The sequence below is a fragment of the Panulirus ornatus genome, chromosome 6 (genome assembly GCF_036320965.1).
Source record: "Panulirus ornatus isolate Po-2019 chromosome 6, ASM3632096v1, whole genome shotgun sequence".
NCBI classification, from domain to species: Eukaryota; Metazoa; Arthropoda; class Malacostraca; order Decapoda; family Palinuridae; genus Panulirus; species Panulirus ornatus.
This window is the reverse complement of record NC_092229.1, coordinates 6,561,537-6,586,590: the sequence shown is the minus strand read 5'-3', so window position 1 is coordinate 6,586,590 and position 25,054 is coordinate 6,561,537. Positions and strand designations below refer to the sequence as shown.

General features: G+C 39.7%; 1 protein-coding gene across 1 annotated transcript in view; it reads right to left on the bottom strand.

The window, feature by feature from the left end:
- Nipped-A (Transcription-associated protein Nipped-A) overlaps positions 1 to 22,071 on the bottom strand; it is a 107,597-nt gene extending 85,526 nt beyond the window's left edge. Inside the window, exons 1-7 of the mRNA XM_071662424.1 lie at positions 21,890 to 22,071; positions 14,267 to 14,477; positions 10,990 to 11,100; positions 10,420 to 10,608; positions 7,717 to 7,911; positions 6,074 to 6,240; positions 4,811 to 5,046 (exon numbers count right to left, since the gene is read on the bottom strand). Coding sequence (XP_071518525.1) covers positions 4,811 to 5,046; positions 6,074 to 6,240; positions 7,717 to 7,911; positions 10,420 to 10,608; positions 10,990 to 11,100; positions 14,267 to 14,422 — 1,054 coding nt within the window. The 5' untranslated portion in view covers positions 14,423 to 14,477; positions 21,890 to 22,071. The remainder of the gene's footprint in view (positions 1 to 4,810; positions 5,047 to 6,073; positions 6,241 to 7,716; positions 7,912 to 10,419; positions 10,609 to 10,989; positions 11,101 to 14,266; positions 14,478 to 21,889) is intronic.
- Positions 22,072 to 25,054: the final 2,983 nt, after the last annotated feature.

The following is a 25,054-nucleotide window of genomic DNA, read 5'->3' as shown; positions in this document are numbered from 1 at the left end:
TTCTAAAAGAAGGAACAGAGAAGGGGGCCAAATAAGATTTCCCTCTAAGGCTCAATCATCTGTTCTGAAACACTACCTCACTAATATGGGAAGTAGAAAATATTTTCTTTTTATTATACTTTGTCGCTGTCTCCCGCATGTAAGTATATATATATATATTTTTTTTTTTCATACTATTCGCTATTTCCCGCGATAGCGAGGTAGCGTTAAGAACAGAGGACTGGGCCTTTGAGGGAATATCCTCACCTGGACCTCTTCTCTGTTCCTTCTTTTGGAAAATTAAAAAAAAAAAAAAAAAACGAGAGGGGAGGATTTCCAGCCCCCCGCTCCCTTCCCTTTTAGTCGCCTTCAACACGCAGGGAATACGTGGGAAGTATTCTTTCTCCCCTATCCCCAGGGAAATATATTTTTTTTTTTTTCAAACTATTCGCCATTTCCCGCATTAGCGAGGTAGTGTTAAGAACAGAGGACTGGGCCTTTTTCGGAATATCCTCACCTGGCCCCCTCTGTTCCTTCTTTTGGAAAATTAAAAAAAAACGAGAGGGGAGGATTTCCAGCCCCCCGCTCCCTCCCCTTTTAGTCGCCTTCTACGACACGCAGGGAATACGTGGGAAGTATTCTTAATCCCCTATCCCCAGGGATAATATATATATATATATATATATATATATATATATATATATATATATATATATATATATATTTTTCACTGAAGTTCCCATTTGCTCCCTTGTCTTACGCACTTTATTTACCTCCTTCCAGAACATCTTTTTATTCTCCCTAAAATTTAATGATACTCTCTCACCCCAACTCTCATTTGCCCTTTTTTTCACCTCTTGCACCTTTCTCTTGACCTCCTGTCTCTTTCTTTTATACATCTCCCACTCAATTGCATTTTTTCCCTGCAAAAATCGTCCAAATGCCTCTTTCTTCTTTTTCACTAATACTCTTACTTCTTCATCCCACCACTCACTACCCTTTCTAATCAACCCACCTCCCACTCTTCTCATGCCACAAGCATCTTTTGTGCAATCCATCACTGATTCCCTAAATACATCCCATTCCTCCCCCACTCCCCTTGCTTCCATTGTTCTCACCTTTTTCCATTCTGTACTCAGTCTCTCATGGTACTTCCTCACACAGGTCTCCTTCTCAAGCTCACTTACTCTCACCACCCTCTTCACCCCAACATTCACTCTTCTTTTCTGAAAACCCATACAAATCTTCACCTTAGCCTCCACAAGATAATGATCAGACATCCCTCCAGTTGCACCTCTCAGCACATTAACATCCAAAAGTCTCTCTTTCGCACGCCTGTCAATTAACACGTAATCCAATAACGCTCTCTGGCCATCTCTCCTACTTACATAAGTATACTTATGTATATCTCGCTTTTTAAACCAGGGAGGTGATAACAAGTAGTGGTGATGTGAGAAGGAGATGGAGTGAGTATTTTGAAGGTTTGTTGAATGTGTTTGATGATAGAGTGGCAGATATAGGGTGTTTTGGTCGAGGTGGTGTGCAAAGTGAGAGGGTTAGGGAAAATGATTTGGTAAACAGAGAAGAGGTAGTGAAAGCTTTGCGGAAGATGAAAGCCGGCAAGGCAGCAGGTTTGGATGGTATTGCAGTGGAATTTATTAAAAAAGGGGGTGACTGTATTGTTGACTGGTTGGTAAGGTTATTTAATGTATGTGTGACTCATGGTGAGGTACCTGAGGATTGGCGGAATGCGTGCATAGTGCCATTGTACAAAGGCAAAGGGGATAAGAGTGAGTGCTCAAATTACAAAGGTATAAGTTTGTTGAGTATTCCTGGTAAATTATATGGGGGGGCATTGATTGAGAGGGTGAAGGCATGTACAGAGCATCAGATTGGGGAAGAGCAGTGTGGTTTCAGAAGTGGTAGAGGATGTGTGGATCAGGTGTTTGCTTTGAAGAATGTATGTGAGAAATACTTAGAAAAGCAAATGGATTTGTATGTAGCATTTATGGATCTGGAGAAGGCATATGATAGAGTTGATAGAGATGCTCTGTGGAAGGTATTAAGAATATATGGTGCGGGAGGAAAGTCGTTAGAAGCAGTGAAAAGTTTTTATCAAGGATGTAAGGCATGTGTACGTGTAGGAAGAGAGGAAAGTGATTGGTTCTCAGTGAATGTAGGTTTGCGGCAGGGGTGTGTGATGTCTCCATGGTTGTTTAATTTGTTTATGGATGGGGTTGTTAGGGAGGTAAATGCAAGAGTTTTGGAAAGAGGGGCAAGTATGAAGTCTGTTGGGGATGAGAGAGCTTGGGAAGTGAGTCAGTTGTTGTTCGCTGATGATACAGCGCTGGTGGCTGATTCATGTGAGAAACTGCAGAAGCTGGTGACTGAGTTTGGTAAAGTGTGTGGAAGAAGAAAGTTAAGAGTAAATGTGAATAAGAGCAAGGTTATTAGGTACAGTAGGGTTGAGGGTCAAGTCAATTGGGAGGTGAGTTTGAATGGAGAAAAACTGGAGGAAGTGAAGTGTTTTAGATATCTGGGAGTGGATCTGGCAGCGGATGGAACCATGGAAGCGGAAGTGGATCATAGGGTGGGGGAGGGGGCGAAAATTCGGGGGCCTTGAAGAATGTGTGGAAGTCGAGAACATTATCTTGGAAAGCAAAAATGGGTATGTTTGAAGGAATAGTGGTTCCAACAATGTTGTATGGTTGTGAGGCGTGGGCTATGGATAGAGTTGTGCGCAGGAGGATGGATGTGCTGGAAATGAGATGTTTGAGGACAATGTGTGGTGTGAGGTGGTTTGATCGAGTGAGTAACGTAAGGGTAAGAGAGATGTGTGGAAATAAAAAGAGCGTGGTTGAGAGAGCAGAAGAGGGTGTTTTGAAGTGGTTTGGGCACATGGAGAGGATGAGTGAGGAAAGATTGACCAAGAGGATATATGTGTCGGAGGTGGAGGGAGCAAGGAGAAGAGGGAGACCAAATTGGAGGTGGAAAGATGGAGTGAAAAAGATTTTGTGTGATCGGGGCCTGAACATGCAGGAGGGTGAAAGGAGGGCAAGGAATAGAGTGAATTGGAGCGATGTGGTATACCGGGGTTGACGTGCTGCCAGTGGATTGAATCAAGGCATGTGAAGCGTCTGGGGTAAACCATGGAAAGCTGTGTAGGTATGTATATTTGCGTGGGTGGACGTATGTATATACATGTGTATGGGGGGGGTTCAGTCATTTCTTTCGTCTGTTTCCTTGCGCTACCTCGCAAACGCGGGAGACAGCGACAAAGTATAAAAAAAAAAAAAAATATTTTTTTTATTTTGCTTTGTCGCTGTCTCCCGCGTTTGCGAGGTAGCACAAGGAAACAGACAAAAGAAATGGCCCAACCCACCCCCATACACATGTATATACATACACGTCCACACACGCAAATATACATACCTATACATCTCAATGTACACATATATATACACACACAGACACATACATATATACCCATGCACACAATTCACACTGTCTGCCTTTATTCATTCCCATCGCCACCTCGCCACACATGGAATACCATCCCCTCCCCACTCATGTGTGCGAGGTAGCGCTAGGAAAAGACAACAAAGGCCCCATTCGTTCACACTCAGTCTCTAGCTGTCATGCAATAATGCCCGAAACCACAGCTCCCTTTCCACATCCAGGCCCCACACAACTTTCCATGGTTTACCCCAGACGCTTCACATGCCCTGATTCAATCCACTGACAGCACGTCAACCCCGGTATACCACATTGATCCAATTCACTCTATTCCTTGCCCGCCTTTCACCCTCCTGCATGTTCAGGCCCCGATCACTCAAAATCTTTTTCACTCCACCTTTCCACCTCCAATTTGGTCTCCCACTTCTCCTCGTTCCCTCCACCTCCGACACATATATCCTCTTGGTCAATCTTTCCTCACTCATTCTCTCCATGTGCCCAAACCATTTCAAAACACCCTCTTCTGCTCTCTCAACCACACTCTTTTTATTTCCATATATATATATATATATATGTGTGTGTATATGAGTGGATGGGCCATTCTTCATAAAGGCTGCCTCCTTTGTCTGTGTGGTTGCCAAGGTGGTAGTGAATTATAATTTCTCTCCACTGTCTGTTACCCTTTAACTATACTAATACCAGCACATTCTCAAGAATATTCTAAGAAAGTTATTGATGAGCTTTTAGCTAGATTTAGAGTACCAGGCAGAAAATAATCCTCAAGTATTTGATGATGATGATGATGTGTCTTCAAATCCTGTAAAGAATGGTCTTATGGACACTGACTTACAGCACTGACATCTGACCAAGATGAAGCACAAGATGTCTCTAAGCTCCAGCAAAAGTGAAGCCAATGTTGCCAGCACTTGCCTGACCTTGACATACTGCATCTGACTGGTGCAGTTGGTAATTCTAAAAAATCTAATTATTTTGCTGTTATGAAAAAAATCAGTGAATCACATTACTGTTACAGTAAAAGCTTTGTTTTATAAGATATAAATAATCAGTAATCAATTTCTAGTGTTGGTTAAACTAAAGCATGTGCAGGGGCAGCTCACTTGAAACGTCAGCTTCACTGCCACACCTTTTAGTGTGTTGTATCCGAACATCTACAAAATGTCACCATTTCATCAGAATGAAAAAAGTGGACATCATCAGCTTTCCTAAGTCATATGATTCTCATCTTAAGATAAAATTAATTTTCATCACCACAAATCAAAAACTTTCTTGCTCAAATAAGGCCTTTTAAAAGAACCTGAAACAAACAATAAGTAAGAAGGTGATAACAAAGAAAACATAAAAACAAAAGACTTACTGTTACGGAGCTCAAGAGCAAGAATATGCTTAGTAGCAATGAGCAATTCCTTTCTTAAATGTGCAACTTCATTAGGACATAGTGCTAAAAGTGTAAGCATTCCTGTAACCAACTTTGGAGAATGCTGGGCTACTACATCTTGATAGATCTTCAGTATATATGCCAGAAATGATAATGTTTTTATCTGAGCAGCAATCAAGTCCACAAACACTTCCTTATTAAAAGATTCATGTTCCCTGAAAAACAGAAAAAGAGATGTAGTTTAATCATATTTTTTACCATTCAACAAGCTATGATATGGGCAAGACATTATATAATAGGCACTCAGCAAACAAATGTACAAAGCTCCACAAACAGAGGTGCATATCAAGTCAGTTACAAAGGTGAGCCGAGGGGCTTATGTATGAATTTCATATGTACAAACAAAGCAGAAGAAGGGTCAGTAACATTAGTTGAACAACACTCTCATACATGGATTACATTAAATGTGGGGGTAGAGAAAGCCAAGTTTTCCTCCATTTCTTTCCCTCTAAAGTCTAAATACATTTTCTTTCATTGTCTCAATTTGCAGTCAACCATATGTAGTGTTTTTCTCCTCTTCTCAAGTCCATGAGATCCAGTTCTCTCAACCATTCATGACAGTTTATGCATTCTATTCCCTCAATTTTGCTTGTGAAGTGCCTGAGTCACATCAACTTCAGCTTGCTTTAAAGGTGACCAGGCAACAAGACAGCCTTCATCTTTCCTTCTTTTACAAGCAATGAACATTTTCATCGTAGCTTTTCTCTATTATTAGTCCACTCATTAGCAAACTTGCTGATATGTTTTTAAAATGTTCTCCAAATGCACTCTTTCTTTTCCTGTCAATCCCATTACTGTAATAATTCAAATATTCTTTCTGTTGGAAACTCTTTGATTCATATTTCCATTTCACTTTTTTGTTTCACTACTTTCCAATTCAAAGTTCTCAAATCAAATGCCTTGTAAAACTCAGGATAAACAGGATTCTGTGGGAGTTGTGATGTGCTCTTAATGCACTGATCCAGGAAATATGAAGTAGTCAGAAGAAACCATGGAAATGGTCTGTGGAGCTTGGCTGTGGATAGTGGGCTTTAGTTTTGATGAATTATACATGACAGCTTGTGGGGAGACATGTGCAGCACTATATTGCTAAAGAAAGGCAAAGTAAACAAATATAGATAAAAAAAGTATGAGCCTTCTACATAAGGCTTATCAATATACAAACAAAGTTAAATACAACACCTGTGCTGTGAAAAGGGTTGAAGTACAATAGTATTCATGATGAGTGGGATGAAGTCTGCCACATCTTGGTAAACTTGCTGCTTATACAGCTGAAACATTAGGACCACAATAATGGGAAGCTCTGTTAGCACCTTCAAGGATAAAACAGCTCGTGGTATCAGGTTATACTGCAAAAGAAAAGAAATGATTTCTGTTGAATGTTAGAATAATTTTCAGCAGTCTAAGTAGTTTTCAAAAATTATCTACTATTGGAGTGAATTTCAGGTAAAAGTATGACATACAAGAAGGGAGAGCTGATAGGAAATGAATCTATTCTATCAATTACAGCCATTCCCAGTTAAATGGTTGATTCAAGTGCACACAGCCTCTCAACTAAGTCATTCAAACTCTCAATCCATATCCAGTATACCAAACTTTAAACGCCAGAATCATCAAATGACAACTTGCATAGTAGGCACCACAAGTCATCATGTGACTGCTACAGTTCACTAGCTTATTTTAGCCCCAGCCGACATATGATATTTGTATGGTTGCTTAGGAGAGCTGATGTGAGAGGAATTTATGCTCAGGTGAGATGAATTCATTCAATCAAATTCTTTTCTTTTTCTTTTTTTTTCTTTTATACTATTCGCCATTTCCCGCATTAGCGAGGTAGCGTTAAGAACAGAGGACTGGGCCTTTGAGGGAATATCCTCACCTGGCCCCCTTCTCTGTTCCTTCTTTTGGGAAAAAAAGAAAAAAAAAAATCTTTCTCATACATCTTCGCCATTTCCTGCATAAGCAAGGTAGTATTAAAAACAGAGGACTGAGCCTAAGAGAGAGTACCCTCACTTAGCCCCCTTTCTCTATTCTTTCTTTTGGAAAAGTAAATACTAGAGGGGAGGATTTTCACCACCCCCCACTACCTCCTCTTTTAGTCGCTTTTTACGACAAGCACGGAATAAGTGGGCAGTATTCTTTCTCCCCTATCCCCAATTAAATTATACTAAATATCCCAATTAAATGCTTTAATCAAATGTAAACAGCCTCTAAGCTAACTCATGCAAATTCTCTGTTTATGTTAAACATACCAACCCTTAAATGCCAGAATTGTCACATGACAACTTGCATTAGTAAGCTCAGAGAGCCATCACATAAGAGCTAAAGTTCAATGACTTATTGTGAGCCCCAGCCAACATTCTGACATTTGTATGGCTGCAAATGGGTTACCTGGATCATGGTACATGTGTGCTTCAAAGACTACCATTCTCTGGAAGTAATGCTTAAGAGTACATGTAGAAGTTACAGTAATAAACATATGTAAATACATAATGAAGGATACAGTGAACAAGGATGAAAAATTTAAATATGAGCAAACAGTAACCTTAAACTCTACAAAAGGAGCTCCTAAAGGACCATTTATCTCTCCAGCTCTCTTCCATCTCTTCCTACATAAATGACTTTCCATCACCATCTGCAGACCACAGTGTTAAGCTCCTCTCATTTGCTATCCTACAACATATCTTCCCTCCAGGTCTTAACAGGTTATATCCCTCAAGTTCCAACTAACTCTTACATCTCTTCCTTTATGAATTTGGTAATCACTGCATCCATCTTTCTTACATGCACCCATGAATACTGTGTGACAAAAATGCAAAACTTACCGTTATTGATGTTCCATCTTGTAGTTTCTTTTCAGTATGGATTGATGTAATGGTGAAGGTTTCTTGAAGAAGAGCCTCTACATTAACTTCTGACAGGTCACTCACTCGTATCACCGTGCGAGGCTCGAAAATTTTTTTCATATGATTTGGCAAATCTCGGTACATATTTTTTACAAACTGGAGAAACTTCTGAATCTGATGGCAGACACAAAAAAGATAAGAAAAAATAGAAAAATACTAAGGTTTAGACAATCATTACAAACAAAAAATTTCATGAGCCAAAAGAAAAGTTCAATGTCAATGTTAAAAAAAGACATGAAAACAGTAACAAAAATTTTGACAAGCAAAAGCGACTTTCTTTTCAATTTTCTTTCAAACATACACCAAATACCTCACCAACTAATGGTCACAAAAATTTCTTTGAAACTTAATGAAATTCTAAACTGATTGCATAAGACACATGCCATCTATGAAAGCACTGTCCTGAGTTAGCATCATGTGGCATTATCAAAGAGCTAATTCTGAGTTGTATGTATACTTTGTATATAGGTTCAAAATAAGCACCTAAAAAATTTTCCATTCATCTTAACTTACATGCAATCAAAACATGTGATATTAGTGACTACAAGAAAATCTTGGATGCAAAGAGAGGCAAACCATGACAAAATTAAGGAAGGGAAAGTGACAGAAGACTATGCCAAGTGAAACATGAAACATCATTCAACTTTGATCTTAAAATTCATGACATTTAAAATTCCATAAAAATGAAGTTCAGCTTCTGTATAGCATGCTGGTTTCCTAATTCACAAGTAGTATTAGGTTCCCTAATTCATAAGTAATATTACAACAGGTTTCCTGATACCTTACAAGTTTCTGTGTATAGCAAGGGATGAGTGCACAGTAAAACCTATTTGCAGAGTTCAGGTTATGGTTTTCAATGCATAACCCACTGATTAGCAAAGGAATCTACACAGCACATTGGCTAAATATCCCTCCTTCTTCTGTCCCCTTATTCTGAGCAATCTATCCTTGCAAGTTTAAGCACACGTATTTTCGTAAAGGCACTACTGACTGCACTGGTTCAAAATTAGGAAAAATATGGGTAACTGTGACATGAGAGAGGTTCTGTACAGAAGCATCTATTGCTGTACCATTCAATGATGAGTTGCAGTAACTAAGGAGTTCAACAACCTTTTTTTTTAATTCTGAAAGTTCCAGAATTGGACTCAAATCCTCAATGAGGCCAGGCCTTAGCTACAATACATAAAGAGTTAAAGAGACTGAAAAGTAAGGAGAGAAGAGGAATAATCATTAAACATGTATAGAGGAAGTACATGAGGTGTTTTGCATTTCTTTATGAAGGCCACGTTCCAGGAGTGTTGTCCTAAGGCAGAATGCCTGTGCATGCTCTAAACAGCCCTCCCAACATGCAGTGGTAAAGTGGTATGTGTTATGTGTATCAGAAGGGAATTAATATTCAAGAAAAAGTCTGATGGGCTGTTTTCTTTAGGGTGGTTTTTGGCTCAGTAAATAATGATTATCCAAGGCCACCTTCACTACAGTCTTCTCTTTACAGTTTCCTACACAACACTAGCATCTGACCTTCACTGCACCATTATCCTTATTACATCCTCAACACCAATGACCTCTTATCTACCTATTACAAGCCTAGTCAAAAAAATTTCACTACGCACTAGACAACACTAAACTTTGACCTGAACCTTGGGACCAAATGAATGCTATTACCACTCAAACCTAATCTTAAGTAAAAAACACTATTGACACTACTGACCTCTGGCCTGACCCTTACAAGTCAGGTAAAAGGTCATCATAATATTTCAGGTGAAAAGTGCTGACTGTTGGGGGAAAGAAAAATAAAAAGGACAATATGTAAGTCTTTTTTTAAATTCTCCAAAAGAAGGAACAGAGAAGGGGGCCAAGTGAGGATTTCCCTCAAAGGCTCCGCTCAGTCCTCTGTTCTTAACATTACCTCGCTAATGCGGGAGATGACGAATAGTATGAAAAAAAATGTAAGTCTCTTTTGGAGAGAAACAACAAAAAAGAAATGAAGGGCAGAAATTTTGAAGGCAGTAGCTGGAAGGCAGCTAACAACCAGGGAGGTACATTACTAGTACTACTTGCCTAGGTATCGGAAGGGTTAGTGACAGCTGTGTAGTGAGTCAACACTTCAGTGGTCATCAAGTTGCACTCCTCTGACCTAAGTAGCTTTCTTTTCTTTCTGCTTCACCCACACGTGCCACACGTTGACTACTGGCATTCTGTCCACAAATATTCAATCTCTCTTTGTCACACACAACACTTGACAACACTTTAGTCGCAAAATGGTAGGAGCAATAGACAGAAACAGTAGGAAGGAACATTAGGAAAGGAGCTTTAGATAGAAGCTGAAGGCAGGAGCATCAGGCAAGAACATTAGGAAGTAGTCAGTACAAACATTAGGTTGGTGCCTCTGCAAACACTGCGCTGGAGTTGTCCTCTGCCAGGGGCCTGTTAAGGGTGAGGTACTTAAGACTAAATGCAGTGCTGGAGTTCACTAGTTATGGAGATGACTGCAGTAACCACTCCCTTGAAGGAGTTCCAGTAAGGAACAGACATCAGAGATACAGACAGAAAAAGAGATAGATTGACAGATTGAAATCTGGATTCTAATGGATAAAAAAAGCACTGAAAATCATACCATACCTCTGGGCTAAACTGAGGCCTGAAGGTTTTATGTAGCTCTATGATGATCCGAAGACATACCATTACATTCTCTTCATTGTCTGTCTCCAAGAGGCGAAACATAAGGAATAGGATTGGGCGCAAGTGCACCTTAAGCTGCTCATTGCTTGGCAAGCGGTGGATCATCTCCAGTATCAACTTACGAAGTTGCTGTGGGGCGAAGTGGTATGTCACCATAGATGGCTATGATTAACATCTAAATATTTCTTTATAGTAAAAATGTAAGTTCTGGGATAAAAAAAACCTTCACCCGACAATAAATTCCTACAAGTGTAAAATGTATTCACTCACCCTTTACAATGAACCTTAATGAGATAGTTGCTGCTCACTCAATATCTGGACCTGCCCTCATCCTAATAATGCAAAGTGATCATACTGACAAAAATCACACTTAATAATAGGGCAAATTTACAGCTAAAAAGTAAGAGAGACTGAAGTAAGCCTCTAATTCATATTTCTAAATTTAACACATTTTTGTTTACCACTAATTAAGTGATTCTAAAAAACATTTTTGCCAAGTAATAAAAATACCTGTATATTGTACTCTGATATGAAGAGTGGATCCCCTTCGCCAAGAATCTTTATAAATATCTTCATAGCATGTTCAAGGAAAGATGGATACTGTGGTGAAGCTACGATTGCCTGAAAACACAAACCAAAAGAGACAGTGCACATAATTTCATAATAAATAATATCACACAACATTAAACAATATTTGATTTTCATATATTCTAAAATGAATAAATCAAAAGACAAAGGAACTTCCTTACACAGCTAAAAAAAAAAGTTACACGAAGTGATTATAGTTAAATTCAGTGAAAATCTTTTTGCATGTGACATAAAAAAACTTGTCTTGTTTTATACTATTTTGGAAAAACTATAACAACAATCAGATATTAGTAAGCTGTGCAACAGTAAGTCATGAGTATATAAATACAATGGCTACCAAAGAAAACTATAACCTTATCACTCAAACTTTTGAAACTGGCTCCTAAAACATGAAAATCAAGCCTCTGAGGCAGCACTGAAACACTTTACAGTGGACCAGTGGCAACATAAAGTAAGTCAATAGTATATTAGGTCAGCCACTGGTAAATTACTGGTACTTATATATATATATATATATATATATATATATATATATATATATATATATATATATATATATATATATTTTTTTTTTTTTTTTTTAATTTTCCAAAAGAAGGAACAGAGAAGGGGGCCAGGTGAGGATTTTCCCTCTAAGGCCCAGTCCTCTGTTCTTAATGCTACCTCGCAAATGCGGGAAATGGCGAATCGTATGAAAAAAAAAAAAAAAAATATATATATATATATATATATATATTTTTTTTTTGCTTTGTCGCTATCTCCCGCGTTTGCAAGGTAGCGCAAGGAAACAGATGAAAGAAATGGCCCAACCCATCCCCATACACATGTATATACATACACGTCCACACACGCAAATATACATACCTACACAGCTTTCCATGGTTTACCCCAGATGCTTCACATGCCCTGATTCAATCCACTGACAGCACATCAGCCCCGGTATACCACATCGATCCAATTCACTCTATTCCTTGCCCTCCTTTCACCCTCCTGCATGTTCAGGCCACGATCACACAAAATCTTTTTCACTCCATCTTTCCACCTCCAATTTGGTCTCCCACTTCTCCTAGTTCCCTCCACCTCCGACACATATATCCTCTTGGTCAATCTTTCCTCACTCATTCTCTCCATGTGCCCAAACCATTTCAAAACACCCTCTCCTGCTCTCTCAACCACGCTCTTTTTATTTCCACACATCTCTCTTACCCTTATGTTACTTACTCGATCAAACAACCTCACACCACACATTGTCCTCAAACATCTCATTTCCAGCACATCCATCCTCCTGCGCATAACTCTATCCATAGCCCACGCCTCGCAACCATACAACATTGTTGGAACCACTATTCCTTCAAACATACCCATTTTTGCTTTCTGAGATAATGTTCTCGACTTCCACACATTCTTCAAGGCTCCCAGGATTTTTGCCCCCTCCCCCACCCTATGATCCACTTCCGCTTCCATGGTTCCATCTGCTGCCAGATCCACTCCTAGATATCTAAAACACTACTTCCTCCAGTTTTTCTCCATTCAAACTTACCTCCCAACTGACTTGATCCTCAACCCTACTGTACCTAATAACCTTGCTCTTATTCACATTTACTCTTAACTTTCTTCTTTCACACACTTTACCAAACTCAGTCACCAGCTTCTGCAGTTTCTCACATGAATCAGCCACCAGCGCTGTATCATCAGCGAACAACAACTGACTCACTTCCCAAGCTCTCTCATCCACAACAGACTTCAACTGACTCACTTCCCAAGCTCTCTCATCCACAACAGACTTATATTTATGAAGGTTATAAACATCATGTGTATGACCACAAAAAAGTTTTGCACTGAATAACAAAACCACAGAACTAAGAAAACTGAAACAGGTATAAATGTATTTTGAACGATGCCAATGCCCTTCACCTTGGTACTGGTTTATACTCATTTCTCACCTGATATAATCACAAACCAAATTACACATGAAACAATGAAGAGTTCCTTACAGGCACTTGGAGACCACAATATAGATATGTTCCTTACTGACAAGACAAAAGTATTTCAAATATAGAGGTAAAACAAAAGGCAAAAGTATTTCAAATATAGAGGTACAACATTCTCTTTAGTCTTATGCTTTAGTCTTATCCTTTTCAATCTATTAGCCATATTTCTAGTCATATACAAACTACAAACTCCCTCCCAACCCTCTCCTAGACTGCAACGTTACTTATATTCTTCCTTTACAGAAATGAATCAATTACGCTCTTTTCTACTGTCTTCCCTATTTCTATACTTTCATGAAATTCCTGTGGCTAAATCTCAAAATGAACTTCCACTTAACAATCCAATCTTACAAAGACTAAACTAATACTGTGAAATAGCAGCAAGTATTTTCAGATTGGCTAATTGCAGCCCATGCAAGGCTATCAAATGAAATGATACCACAGAAAGGTATTAATATGCATAAAGAAAAAGCTATAGAAATAATGGGCAAAGGAAAAATAAAAAATAATATAAGGTTTTAGTGGTGAAAAATCTGCTACATCAAAAGGTTTAAGTAACGGCTAATGGGGAACACTTTACAAACATCAAATGCTTTGCAATGATGGAAAAGAAATGGATATCAAAAATGACCTACCCTTAGATGGCAATGGCAACATGTGGGAGGGTAGTGACTCGTCATATATTGCATGGTCTACCTTGTAATGTTTGCTTGTACGTGGGAGGGTAGTGACTCATCATATATTACATGGTCTACCAAGTAATGATGGCATACAAGCAGTTAGTTTTATAAAGATAGCTACCAAAATTATTTCTAAAGAAATGGGAAACTACACTTACAGTGAGGTGCAAGGAAAGCGATTCAAGTTCAAAAGTTACCCTGGGAGAGCTGATACGTCTGATTACTATGCAGTCAATTCTGTCAAGTAGGTAGACAGAGTTACAGCTGCCCTTAGAGTTTCAGCAGTAATCCATACAAGGACACATCAGTCCGAATAAAGCTTTAGCATCTGAACAGGACTCCCATTTTCTAAGAGGCAGATGAAGCTAATTGTGTAATAAGGGGTGTCTCTGACTGATTTGATGTAACACTGGTACAAAGAATGTTTCTGGTTTTAGGCAGTGGTATTACAGTGCCATCTTAACATATGGGAAAACTGGCATCTTAAAAGCCCTCATTTGTATAACTCATATCTTTTATTACACTAACCTCAAGGTCCTCACTTAAAGCTTGTGCTGCTTTGAGCTTATTCTCATCCTTAGAGCCTGGGTCTGCAAGCATAGACACATAAGAGCGGAATGTATTCATTTGGGCGACGGGGTCTTGAGACACATGGTGTCCAACTGACCCCCCACCAGGTCCCATAGCGTGGTGATTATGGCTTCCAGTGCAAAGACATGATAGAACTCATCATACAAATCTGGAACATGAAAATGAAAGGCATTAAGTATCACTGATTAACAAATACATCTAAATATCAGAAATAAATGAAGTCAACCCCATCAATTAAAGTGATGTATGTTCTCAAGATATTAAAACAACACCACTTCTAATTAGAGCAAAATACAATCTGCCTTTATGATATGCAATTAAGCATAATGTCAGGCCTATAACATATAAAAAATGACTTGAGCTTATTACCACAAGCGGTGATGCAAATCACGGAAAAATATTTTCCGACTGGCCACAAACTAAAATTACATTGTACATTTTGTTTTTCTGCTAAAAATTCAATTGAAAGAACTAAGAGCAAAATGGAAACAAAATATATATAAATGTGGTAATAATCTGTAAAAAAAATCATTTAAATAAATGTGCATTTTGCATAATATGATTGAACCTTAATCTTATACTAAATGTTACCATAAAAAAAAAAAGAAATCATAAGAGCTCCATTTTGGTAAAACAATATGTGACATATACATGTCTAGCTATTATAAAGAACAAATCAACCCTTTAGATACAGCAACAGATTTAAGGCAAGTCCTCTAAAAGTTTCCATTTTCCACCTGAAAAGATGCTTGTGGCATGAGAAGAGTGGGAGGTGGGTTGATTAGAAAGGGTAGTGAGTGGTGGGATGAAGAAGTAAGATTATTAGTGAAAGAGAAGAGAGAGGCATTTGGACGATTTTTGCAGGGAAAAAATGCAATTGAGTGGGAGATGTATAAAAGAAAGAGACAGAAGGTCAAGAGAAAGGTGCAAGAGGTGAAAAAGAGGGCAAATGAGAGTTGGGGTGAGAGAGTATCATTAAATTTTAGGGAGAATTAAAAGATGTTCTGGAAGGAGGTAAATAAAGTGCGTAAGACAAGGGAGCAAATGGGAACTTCAGTGAAGGGCGCAAATGGGGAGGTGATAACAAGTAGTGGTGATGTGAGAAGGAGATGGAGTGAGTATTTTGAAGGTTTGTTGAATGCGTTTGATGATAGAGTGGCAGATATAGGGTGTTTTGGTCGAGGTGGTGTGCAAAGTGAGAGGGTTAGGGAAAATGATTTGGTAAACAGAGAAGAGGTAGTAAAAGCTTTGCGGAAGATGAAAGCCGGCAAAGCAGCAGGTTTGGATGGTATTGCAGTGGAATTTATTAAAAAAGGGGTGAATGTATTGTTGACTGGTTGGTAAGGTTTAATGTATGTATGACTCATGGTGAGGTGCCTGAGGATTGGCGGAATGCGTGCATAGTGCCATTGTACAAAGGCAAAGGGGATAAGAGTGAGTGCTCAAATTACAGAGGTATAAGTTTGTTGAGTATTCCTGGTAAATTATATGGGAGGGTATTGATTGAGAGGGTGAAGGCATGTACAGAGCATCAGATTGGGGAAGAGCAGTGTGGTTTCAGAAGTGGTAGAGGATGTGTGGATCAGGTGTTTGCTTTGAAGAATGTATGTGAGAAATACTTAGAAAAGCAAATGGATTTGTATGTAGCATTTATGGATCTGGAGAAGGCATATGATAGAGTTGATAGAGATGCTCTGTGGAAAGTATTAAGAATATATGGTGTGGGAGGCAAGTTGTTAGACGCAGTGGAAAGTTTTTATCGAGGATGTAAGGCATGTGTACGTGTAGGAAGAGAGGAAAGTGATTGGTTCTCAGTGAATGTAGGTTTGCGGCAGAGGTGTGTGATGTCTCCATGGTTGTTTAATTTGTTTATGGATGGGGTTGTTAGGGAGGTGAATGCAAGAGTTTTGGAAAGAAAGGCAAGTATGAAGTCTGTTGTGGATGAGAGAGCTTGGGAAGTGAGTCAGTTGTTGTTCACTGATGATACAGCGCTGGTGGCTGATTCATGTGAGAAACTGCAGAAGCTGGTGACTGAGTTTGGTAAAGTGTGTGAAAGAAGAAAGTTAAGAGTAAATGTGAATAAGAGCAAGGTTATTAGGTACAGTGGGGTTGAGGGTCAAGTCAATTGGGAGGTAAGTTTGAATGGAGAAAAACTGGAGGAAGTAAAGTGTTTTAGATATCTGGGAGTGGATCTGGCAGTGGATGGAACCATGGAAGCGGAAGTGAATCATAGGGTGGGGGAGGGGGGAAAATCCTGGGAGCCTTGAAGAATGTGTGGAAGTCGAGAACACTATCTCGGAAAGCAAAAATGGGTATGTTTGAAGGAATAGTGATTCCAACAATGTTGTATGGTTGCGAGGCGTGGGCTATGGATAGAGTTGTGCGCAGGAGGGTGGATGTGTTGGAAATGAGATGTTTGAGGACAACGTGTGGTGTGAGGTGGTTTGATCGAGTAAGTAATGTAAGGGTAAGAGAGATGTGTGGAAATAAAAAGAGCGTGGTTGAGAGAGCAGAAGAGGGTGTTTTGAAATGGTTTGGGCACATGGAGAGGATGAGTGAGGAAAGATTGATCAAGAGGATATATGTGTCGGAGGTGGAGGGAACGAGGAGAAGTGGGAGACCAAATTGGAGGTGGAAAGATGGAGTGAAAAAGATTTTGTGTGATCATGGCCTGAACATGCAGGAGGGTGAAAGGTGGGCAAGAAATAGAGTGAATTGGATCGATGTGGTATACCGGGGTTGACGTGCTGTCAGTGGATTGAATCAGGGCATGTGAAGCGTCTGGGGTAAACCATGGAAAGCTGTGTGGGGCCTGGATGTGGAAAGGGAGCTGTGGTTTCGGGCATTATTGCACGACAGCTAGAGACTGAGAGTGAACGAATGGGGCCTTTGTTGTCTTTTCCTAGTGCTACCTTGCACACATGAGGGGGGAGGGGGGTGGTATTCCATGTGTGGCGAGGTGGCGATGGGAATGAATAAAGGCAGACAGTGTGAATTGTGTGCATGGGTATATATGTATGTGTCTGTGTGTGTATATATATGTGTACATTGAGATGTATAGGTATGTACATTTGCGTGTGTGGACGTGTATGTATATACATTGTGTATGGGGGTGGGTTGGGCCATTTCTTTCGTCTGTTTCCTTGCGCTACCTCGCAAATGCGGGAGACAGCGACAAAACAAAATAATAATAATAATACAAATTTTCTTTGTTTTCAATAAGATATATAAAAATTTACAAGTACCAAAGATTGCACTTAACTGTGCAACTGACCCACTGGAAGGAACTTGATACTCTTCACCCAAGATCCATGATTACTTCACCCTCACTGAAATTTTGTGCACACAATCTATACATACTGATGAATTCTGACCACATAAAAAGACCAAAATTGCATATAATGATAACACGAAGTGCAGGATGGGTGTACTTGGCAGTGGGTGCAGCAGTTGATGGAACCTGGGAAGTAGAGTAAGCCTTGAGAGGGATGTATGGATGCGAGGCAAGGACCCTAGATCAAAAGATATAGAAGGTGGATAGGGGTGAAAGAATACTTCCCATGTATTCCCTGCGTGTCGTAGAAGGCGACTAAAAGGGGAGGGAGAAGGGGGCTGGAAATCCTCCCCTCTCGTTTTTAATTTCCCCCCCCAAAAAAAGGAGCAAAGAAGGGGGACAAGTGAGGATATTTCCTCAAAGGCTCAGTCCTCTGTTCTTAACAGTGCCTTGCAACTTGTTTACCAAATGGTGTCCTAGCGACATCTCTTCATTGTATATCAACTGAATGTTATATTTCTTTCTTGTATCTCCTATGATAATGTGATTATTACGCAAAAGTGCAATTGGGAACTTATCGTGTTTCATTTCCCTGTGAACAATAGGAATACACTTGATCAAGCGCTAAATTGTGATCCTTTCCAATATATATTTACATATGCATTGTTGATTGGTTGGTAAGGATATTCAATGTATGTATGGTTCATGGTGAAGTGCCTGAGGATTGGCGGAATGCATGCAAAGCGCCACTGTGCAAAAGGCAAAGGGGATAAAGGTGAGCGTTCAAATTACAGAGGTATAAGTTTTTTGAGTATTCCTGGGAAATTATGTGGGAGGGTATTGATTGAGAGGGTAAAGCCATGTACAGAGCATCAGATTGGGGAAAAGCAGTGTGGTTTCAGAAGTGGTAGAGGACGTGTGGATCAGGTGTTTGCTTCGAAGAATATATGTGAGAAATACTCAGAAAACAGTTGGATTTGTATGTAGCATTTATGGATCTGGAGAAGGCATATGATAGGGTTGATAAGAGATACTTTGTGGAAGGTATTAAGAGTATATGGTGTGGGAGGTAAGTTGCTAGAAGCAGTGAAAAGTTTTCACCAAGGATGTAAGGCATGTGTTCGAGTAGGAAGAGAGGAAAGTGACTGGTTCCCAGTGAATGTCGGTTTGAAGCAGGGGTGCGTGATGTCTCCATGGCTGTTTAATTTGTTTATGAATGGAGTGGTTAGGGGGTGAATGCAAGTTTTGGAGAGAGGGGCAAGTATGCAGTCTCTTGTGGATGAAAGGGCTTAGGAAGTGAGTCAGTTGCTGTTCGCTGATATATAGTGCTGGTGGCTGATTTAGGTGAGAAACTGCAGAAGATGGTGACTGAGTTTGGTAAAGTGTGTGAAAGAAGAAAGCTGAGAGTAAATGTGAATAAGTGCAAGGTTACTAGGTTCAGTAGGGTTGAGGGACAAGTTAACTGGGGGTAAGTCTGAATGGAGAAAAACTGAAGGAAGTGAAGTGCTTTAGATATCTGGGAGTGGATTTAGCAGCGGATGGAACCATGGAAGTGAGTTACAGGGCAGGGTAGGGGAGAAGGTTCTGGGAGCGGTGAAGAATGTGTGGAAGGTGAGAACATTATCTCGGAGCAAAAATGGGTATGTTCGAAGGAATAGTGGTTCCAACAATGATGGTTGTGAGGCATGGTCTATAGATAGGGTTGTGCTGAGAGGGTGGATGTGTTGGAAATAAAATGTTTGAGGACAATATGTGGTGTGAGATGGTTTGATCAAGTAAGTAATGAGAGGGTAAGAGGGATGTGTGGTAATAAAAAGTGTGTGGTTGCGAAAGCAGAGAAGGGTGTATTGAAATGGTGTGGTCACATGGAGAGAATGAGTGAGGAAAGATTGACAAAGAGGACATAAGTGTCAGAGGTAGAGGGAATGAGGAGAAGCAGACCAAATTAGAGGTGGAAGGATCAGGTGAAAAAGATTTTAAGCCATCAGGGCCTGAACATACAAGAGGGTGAAAGGCATGCAAGGAATAGAGTGAATTGGAACGATGTGGTATACCGGGGTGTTGTCAATAGATTAAACCAGGGTATGTGAAGCCTCTGGGGTAAACCATGGAAAGTTTTGTGGGGCCTGGATGAGGAAAGGGAGCTGTGGTTTCAGTGCATTACACATGACAGCTAGAAACTGAGTGTGAATGAATGTGGCCTTTTTTGTCTTTTCCTAGCACTACAACATTTCATCTTCTTTCTGAATTATGTATATAAAACTGGGATAAATGTTTACAACAAGCCAAAGGTGTCCTAAAGGCACAGAATTTTATAATACAAATAAATGAGACAATGTAGCTGAAACTCTGCATAGTATACATGGAAATAGAAAGTCAAATGTCAACAAATTCTTGTGTTTAGAGCTGGTACAAAAATATTCCAGCAACGAGAAACACTAATGACAGAAAATTCCAATAAATATGAGCCACCCAATACATTCCCACCTCAATATGCATGGCATGCATTTCTTTGCAACAGCAATAGACCCTTCCTATCCAAACCACTCCATAACTAACCACCAACTCCAAAGTACAAGTAAAAAGCTTATCCCTGCTTCAAATTTCAGCAACCTCTACTCACAGATATTCCCAACCCCCCAAAAATAGAACAACACTGACAAAATGTACATATACCAAAATCACCTGAAATGCAACAAAAATAAAACCACCTACCTAACCCAAACACCAACCTATCAGACACACCCATCTGAAAACACACACCTTAGATATAAGATATATTCTTTCTCATCAGTTCTCTAAACATTGCCTCTTCCTACATTAGTAAAACGAATTCAACATATCTGAAAATCTTTCATGCCCATGATGCAATTACCATAAAGAAGACATTGAGCACTTGCTACTTTATTTCTCCATACTTTCCCTACACAGACATACATACATCCCACCCAGTGGACATTCCTGGATTCCTGAGCACTGCCCCATACACTTGTGATGGAAGAGGTTCATAAGCTAAGAATCAGAAAAGAATGGAACCAAAAAACCTAGTACAATAGAAAACATGGGTCCACAGTCTATGTTCCTGCTTCTCAGATCATTAAGGAAATTCAAATAAACAGCTTACTTCGACAGAAATGCTTATCCAATCTCAAAAGCCACAATATTGCCAGTTCCTCCTTATTCATCAAACAATGTTTCGAGAGGAAGCTATTCAAAAACCATTAGGAGTACTGTTATTCTAGTTCTGATGATGTCAAAGATGACAATAATCAGGTACGTACGGCATCTAATCTTAACCCTCCTTCATATGGTCATGCTCTGTAACTCCAGTATATAATGTATAAAGACCTAATGAGGAACAACTGCATCTTTTTAACCGTGGACAAAAACCTCACTAGGACATCCCTAACAGATAAGAACTATCTCGATATCCAATATTCTGGTTAAAATATAACAGTCACACCCACAGTCGAGCAAGAAACTGACTGCTCATGAATTAACAACAGACAACTAACCAAGCTCCCAGTCATGTTACCACTCATCACCTACCAACCTCCCCACAAGCAGCAATTCCATGCAATCCCCAGCAGGCGATCAACTTAACTCTTAAATTACTCTAGCCATACCAAAACATGATGCCACTTCCAGCCCATATATGTGTTGGAAGGCATGCTTCCTCCATATGTTGAAGTACCTCATGTCTCCAGTATCTATAAGTAGCCCCAGGAAAGAATCCCGGCGTCAGTTATCCAAATAAATCATGTCTTGCTCGAGGACGACCCTAAATAAACTCTACTAGCATCACACAACAAAATCATTCTTTATCCAAAGCGGGTAATGATGTGAGATTAAACTGGTATATTTCCTGGGGAAAGTACTAGGTTAAAATAGTCATACTCATGAACCATACTAAACCCCTAACCAGGGGTTTCCGTCCCCTGAACCCCTGACACTATTCTACAGCATGTAGCTCAGAAATGGACGACAGCTCGTATAAATCCAATGATAAAGTGACGCACTGGGAAGTATACTATGTAGGAATAATAGTGTCAGACCCATCGATGCCCACAGTCTATTATATTCATTCACAAATTATCAGCATCATTTAACATAATTTCAGTACTAGCATCAGCCCTTGTCAGATTTTTGTGACGTTTCGTCTCCTTACATTGTACTGCTGGTTGATTATATACCCTCAAGTATGGTTACGATGAAATTCTTCCGTGTACATGTATACTTATTAGTATATACCCTGATTCAAGAAATTAAACATATTGCAAACGCACCTACGACGAAAACGAAAATCCGCGGCACTAGCGAGACCGCTTCAGACACCTGTATATACTCATCAAAGTATGGTCCTCTGTTCAATTTTCTCTCTCCAGTTAAATCACATATCTTAAAAATACTATATCCGAGTCATTTCAATATAAATCCCCGAGTAGTTTTCCAAAAATAGTACGTTAAATAAGAGTATCTAACTTATTGTTTACTTACACGAACAACAGCGCCATCTACTTAACCGAGTCAATGGTTCTTCAGAGGGGAAGAGTAAATAATATTTTGAAAAGACTACTGATATTAACGAAATACCTTGCGGTGATCAGATAAGATACAATGAATAATAATCTATATGAAGAGAGGTCTTGTACCCAAGCGTTGGAATTTCTCAGGAAGCAACAATATCATTTTTTTCCAAGTAAGCGCCTCATCGTATAAGTTATCACTAACATAATGGAGTAAGGAACTCATAAAGACATTTATACATATTCACTGCAGGGATGATGAGATGGTGTAGGTCTAGTTCAATATTGCAGGCGTGTAAAGGATGCTATTCTCTTCATGTCATTTTTTTCCCTCATGTTCAGACTCCACATTAGCTTCTTGCTTAAGGATTAACTTTAAGATCTTTGGCCTTTTCTCATGTTTTTTTCTTAATTCGAAAATGAATTTGGTAACATTACATTACTTCCTTTTGTATGTGACTAAGCCTGAAAGCAGTTTTCAGACTATTTACTTGTGCAGTTTAAGAGGACGTGCTTCTCGAACAGGATCCCCAGTTGGTTTCTTAAACTCTCTAAACTGTCATACAACTTTGTAAACTTCAATATATTATCAGTATGCACAATATTATCACTTTAATCCATTCACATGCTATAATCATACTTTAAATTGCGCGTTTATCATTTTCCTTACCACACTGCATCATTTTGCATTTTCCCGAATGATGTTGAAAGGGCGTCTTTCGATCAATCACTTAATCAGTTCTATCTCCAGTACCTTATCATCAGTGATGTTCTTATTGCAGTTCCAAAGTTTGGTATCATTTGCAGACATCACAATTATAATTTACTAACCCCCCCCCCCCCCCCCCCCGCCCCAAGAAATGTCGTATGTCCTAGAAAGAAAATTGGTCCCAGAACACGTCCTAACAGGACTCCGCTCTTTATTGTACTCCACGTATAGAGAGCTCTCATTTTCCTGTTGGGAAGAAAGCTCTTTGTTTAGCTCAGTAAAGAGCGTAGCCCTTAATAACATATGCTCTCTCTTTTCCAATAAGCCATTTGTGAGGAGCAGTATCAAATACCTTTGGGCAGATAAAAGACAGCGTAATTATTAAATCCTTTACCTTGTACTATTTCTAATTTTCAAGTACTTCGTAGATTGATAAGGCAGCTCTTACCTGACATGAATCCATGTTGATGTGTTGCAGAGACATTGATTACCAAACAAAACGTGAATCAAGTTTTTGTCTATGTTCTCCATTACTTAACACACCACCCATGTTGATGATGCAGATTTGTCTGTAATAGCTTTCACTGATCTCTTGTTTTCTGAAAACTCGGAAATACTGCTCATATTTCCATTCTGTAGGATGTATCCATTGTCTAGCGAGCTCTGATATAAAGGTCTGGCTAGTCCATGTACAGCATCTCAGATTAGGGAAGCATTTATCTTTAATTCAGCAGCACTGAAACGCATATTCCAACTCGATCTCTTTCCAAATGTCAACTACTTCCTTCATTTCAATTCCACAGTTCACCCTTGAAGTAATATATAAACATTTCGGGTGTAACCACCTCCTTCACTCTATCGCGGAAACCCGTTGTACTTGTGAACAGACGCTGCATATCCACAAAGATCTTAATTGCCCGAGTATTGAGTCCTACTCGCATAAACAGGATGGCTATTCCTCCACTTCTGTTAGCAGCAGTGGAATAAAAGAAGACTTTCAGTTCATCAATCATCATTTTCTTCACCATTTTGCCCGTCGTGATGTTGCTATCCTCTTTCTGTCCTGCAAGAATAGAAAGCCAAGACTCATGCCGCATCTTGTCAACTGCTTTGGAGATGTCCAGGGTTATGACAAACGTTTCATCAAAATCCCTGATAAGGGATGACTAGAAGTGAATCACCAGTACATGCAGTACTGTGAAATCCATACTGGTGACTTGAAAATGTGAATGGGGTTCTAAGGGTCTGAGAAGGTGAGAGTTCATGAGACTCTGAAAGGTATTGGAGACAACAGAAGTGAGAGGAAGTGTGGGTCGATTGTTCGAGAGGGTGTTAGACAAAGTCTCCATTCTAAGGGAAGGGCTGCACAGCAAGGCATGCTTACAAGGGGTAGGAAAAGACTGGGTTTTGAGAGAGAGAGAGAGAGAGAGAGAGAGAGAGAGAGAGAGAGAGAGAGAGAGAGAGAGAGAGAGAGAGAGAGAGAGAGAGAGAGAGAGAGAGAGAGAGAGAGAGAGGCGAAAGAGGAGAATAAGATTGTTGCCAACTCAGAGGCACGCTCCCCATTTCTGTCTACATATTCTCTCTTCTTTTTTTTTTCACTTCCATCTCTACATCATCCTACATTTAAGTATTGTTTAAATCATTACTTGCATGTAATCATGTGAGGTAGATATTTTTTCATCTTGATCATGCATTTTTTTAAGGAAGATAATTTGTATGCTGTGCTCATGTTGTCATCTGAAATGTATAACACAATTCTTCACAATGCATCATGACATTTCTGTTGTAGTCTTCCTCTGTGATGCGTGTAGCTGCACCTGATGATCAAATGTTCTTTCGTGAGGTGTTGTATGCATGCTGGGCGACCTCGTAGCAGGTAATTTGCTCAAGCACAGGTTGGAAACGGGCCGTGAAGAATGCAATGATTCGTATCTGGGTAAACAAGACTTCCTCTCATCTTATCTTCTGTAGGAGTCGACCAGTCCGCACTCAGTGGCTTGAATCTATTCGAGACTGTCAGGCTGGACCGATGATTCTACCACAGAGGAAATGATGGTATCTTCCCTACACACAGGCAGGACCCCCAGCTCGCATGGGATAGTACACATTGCAATTTCTAAGGTCAACTCTGCCCTGCAATCTGTCCGTTGCATTGCAATAATCAGGAACTCAGATCACTGCAATGGATCTAACACAGGAATCCAATTTATCAGTAA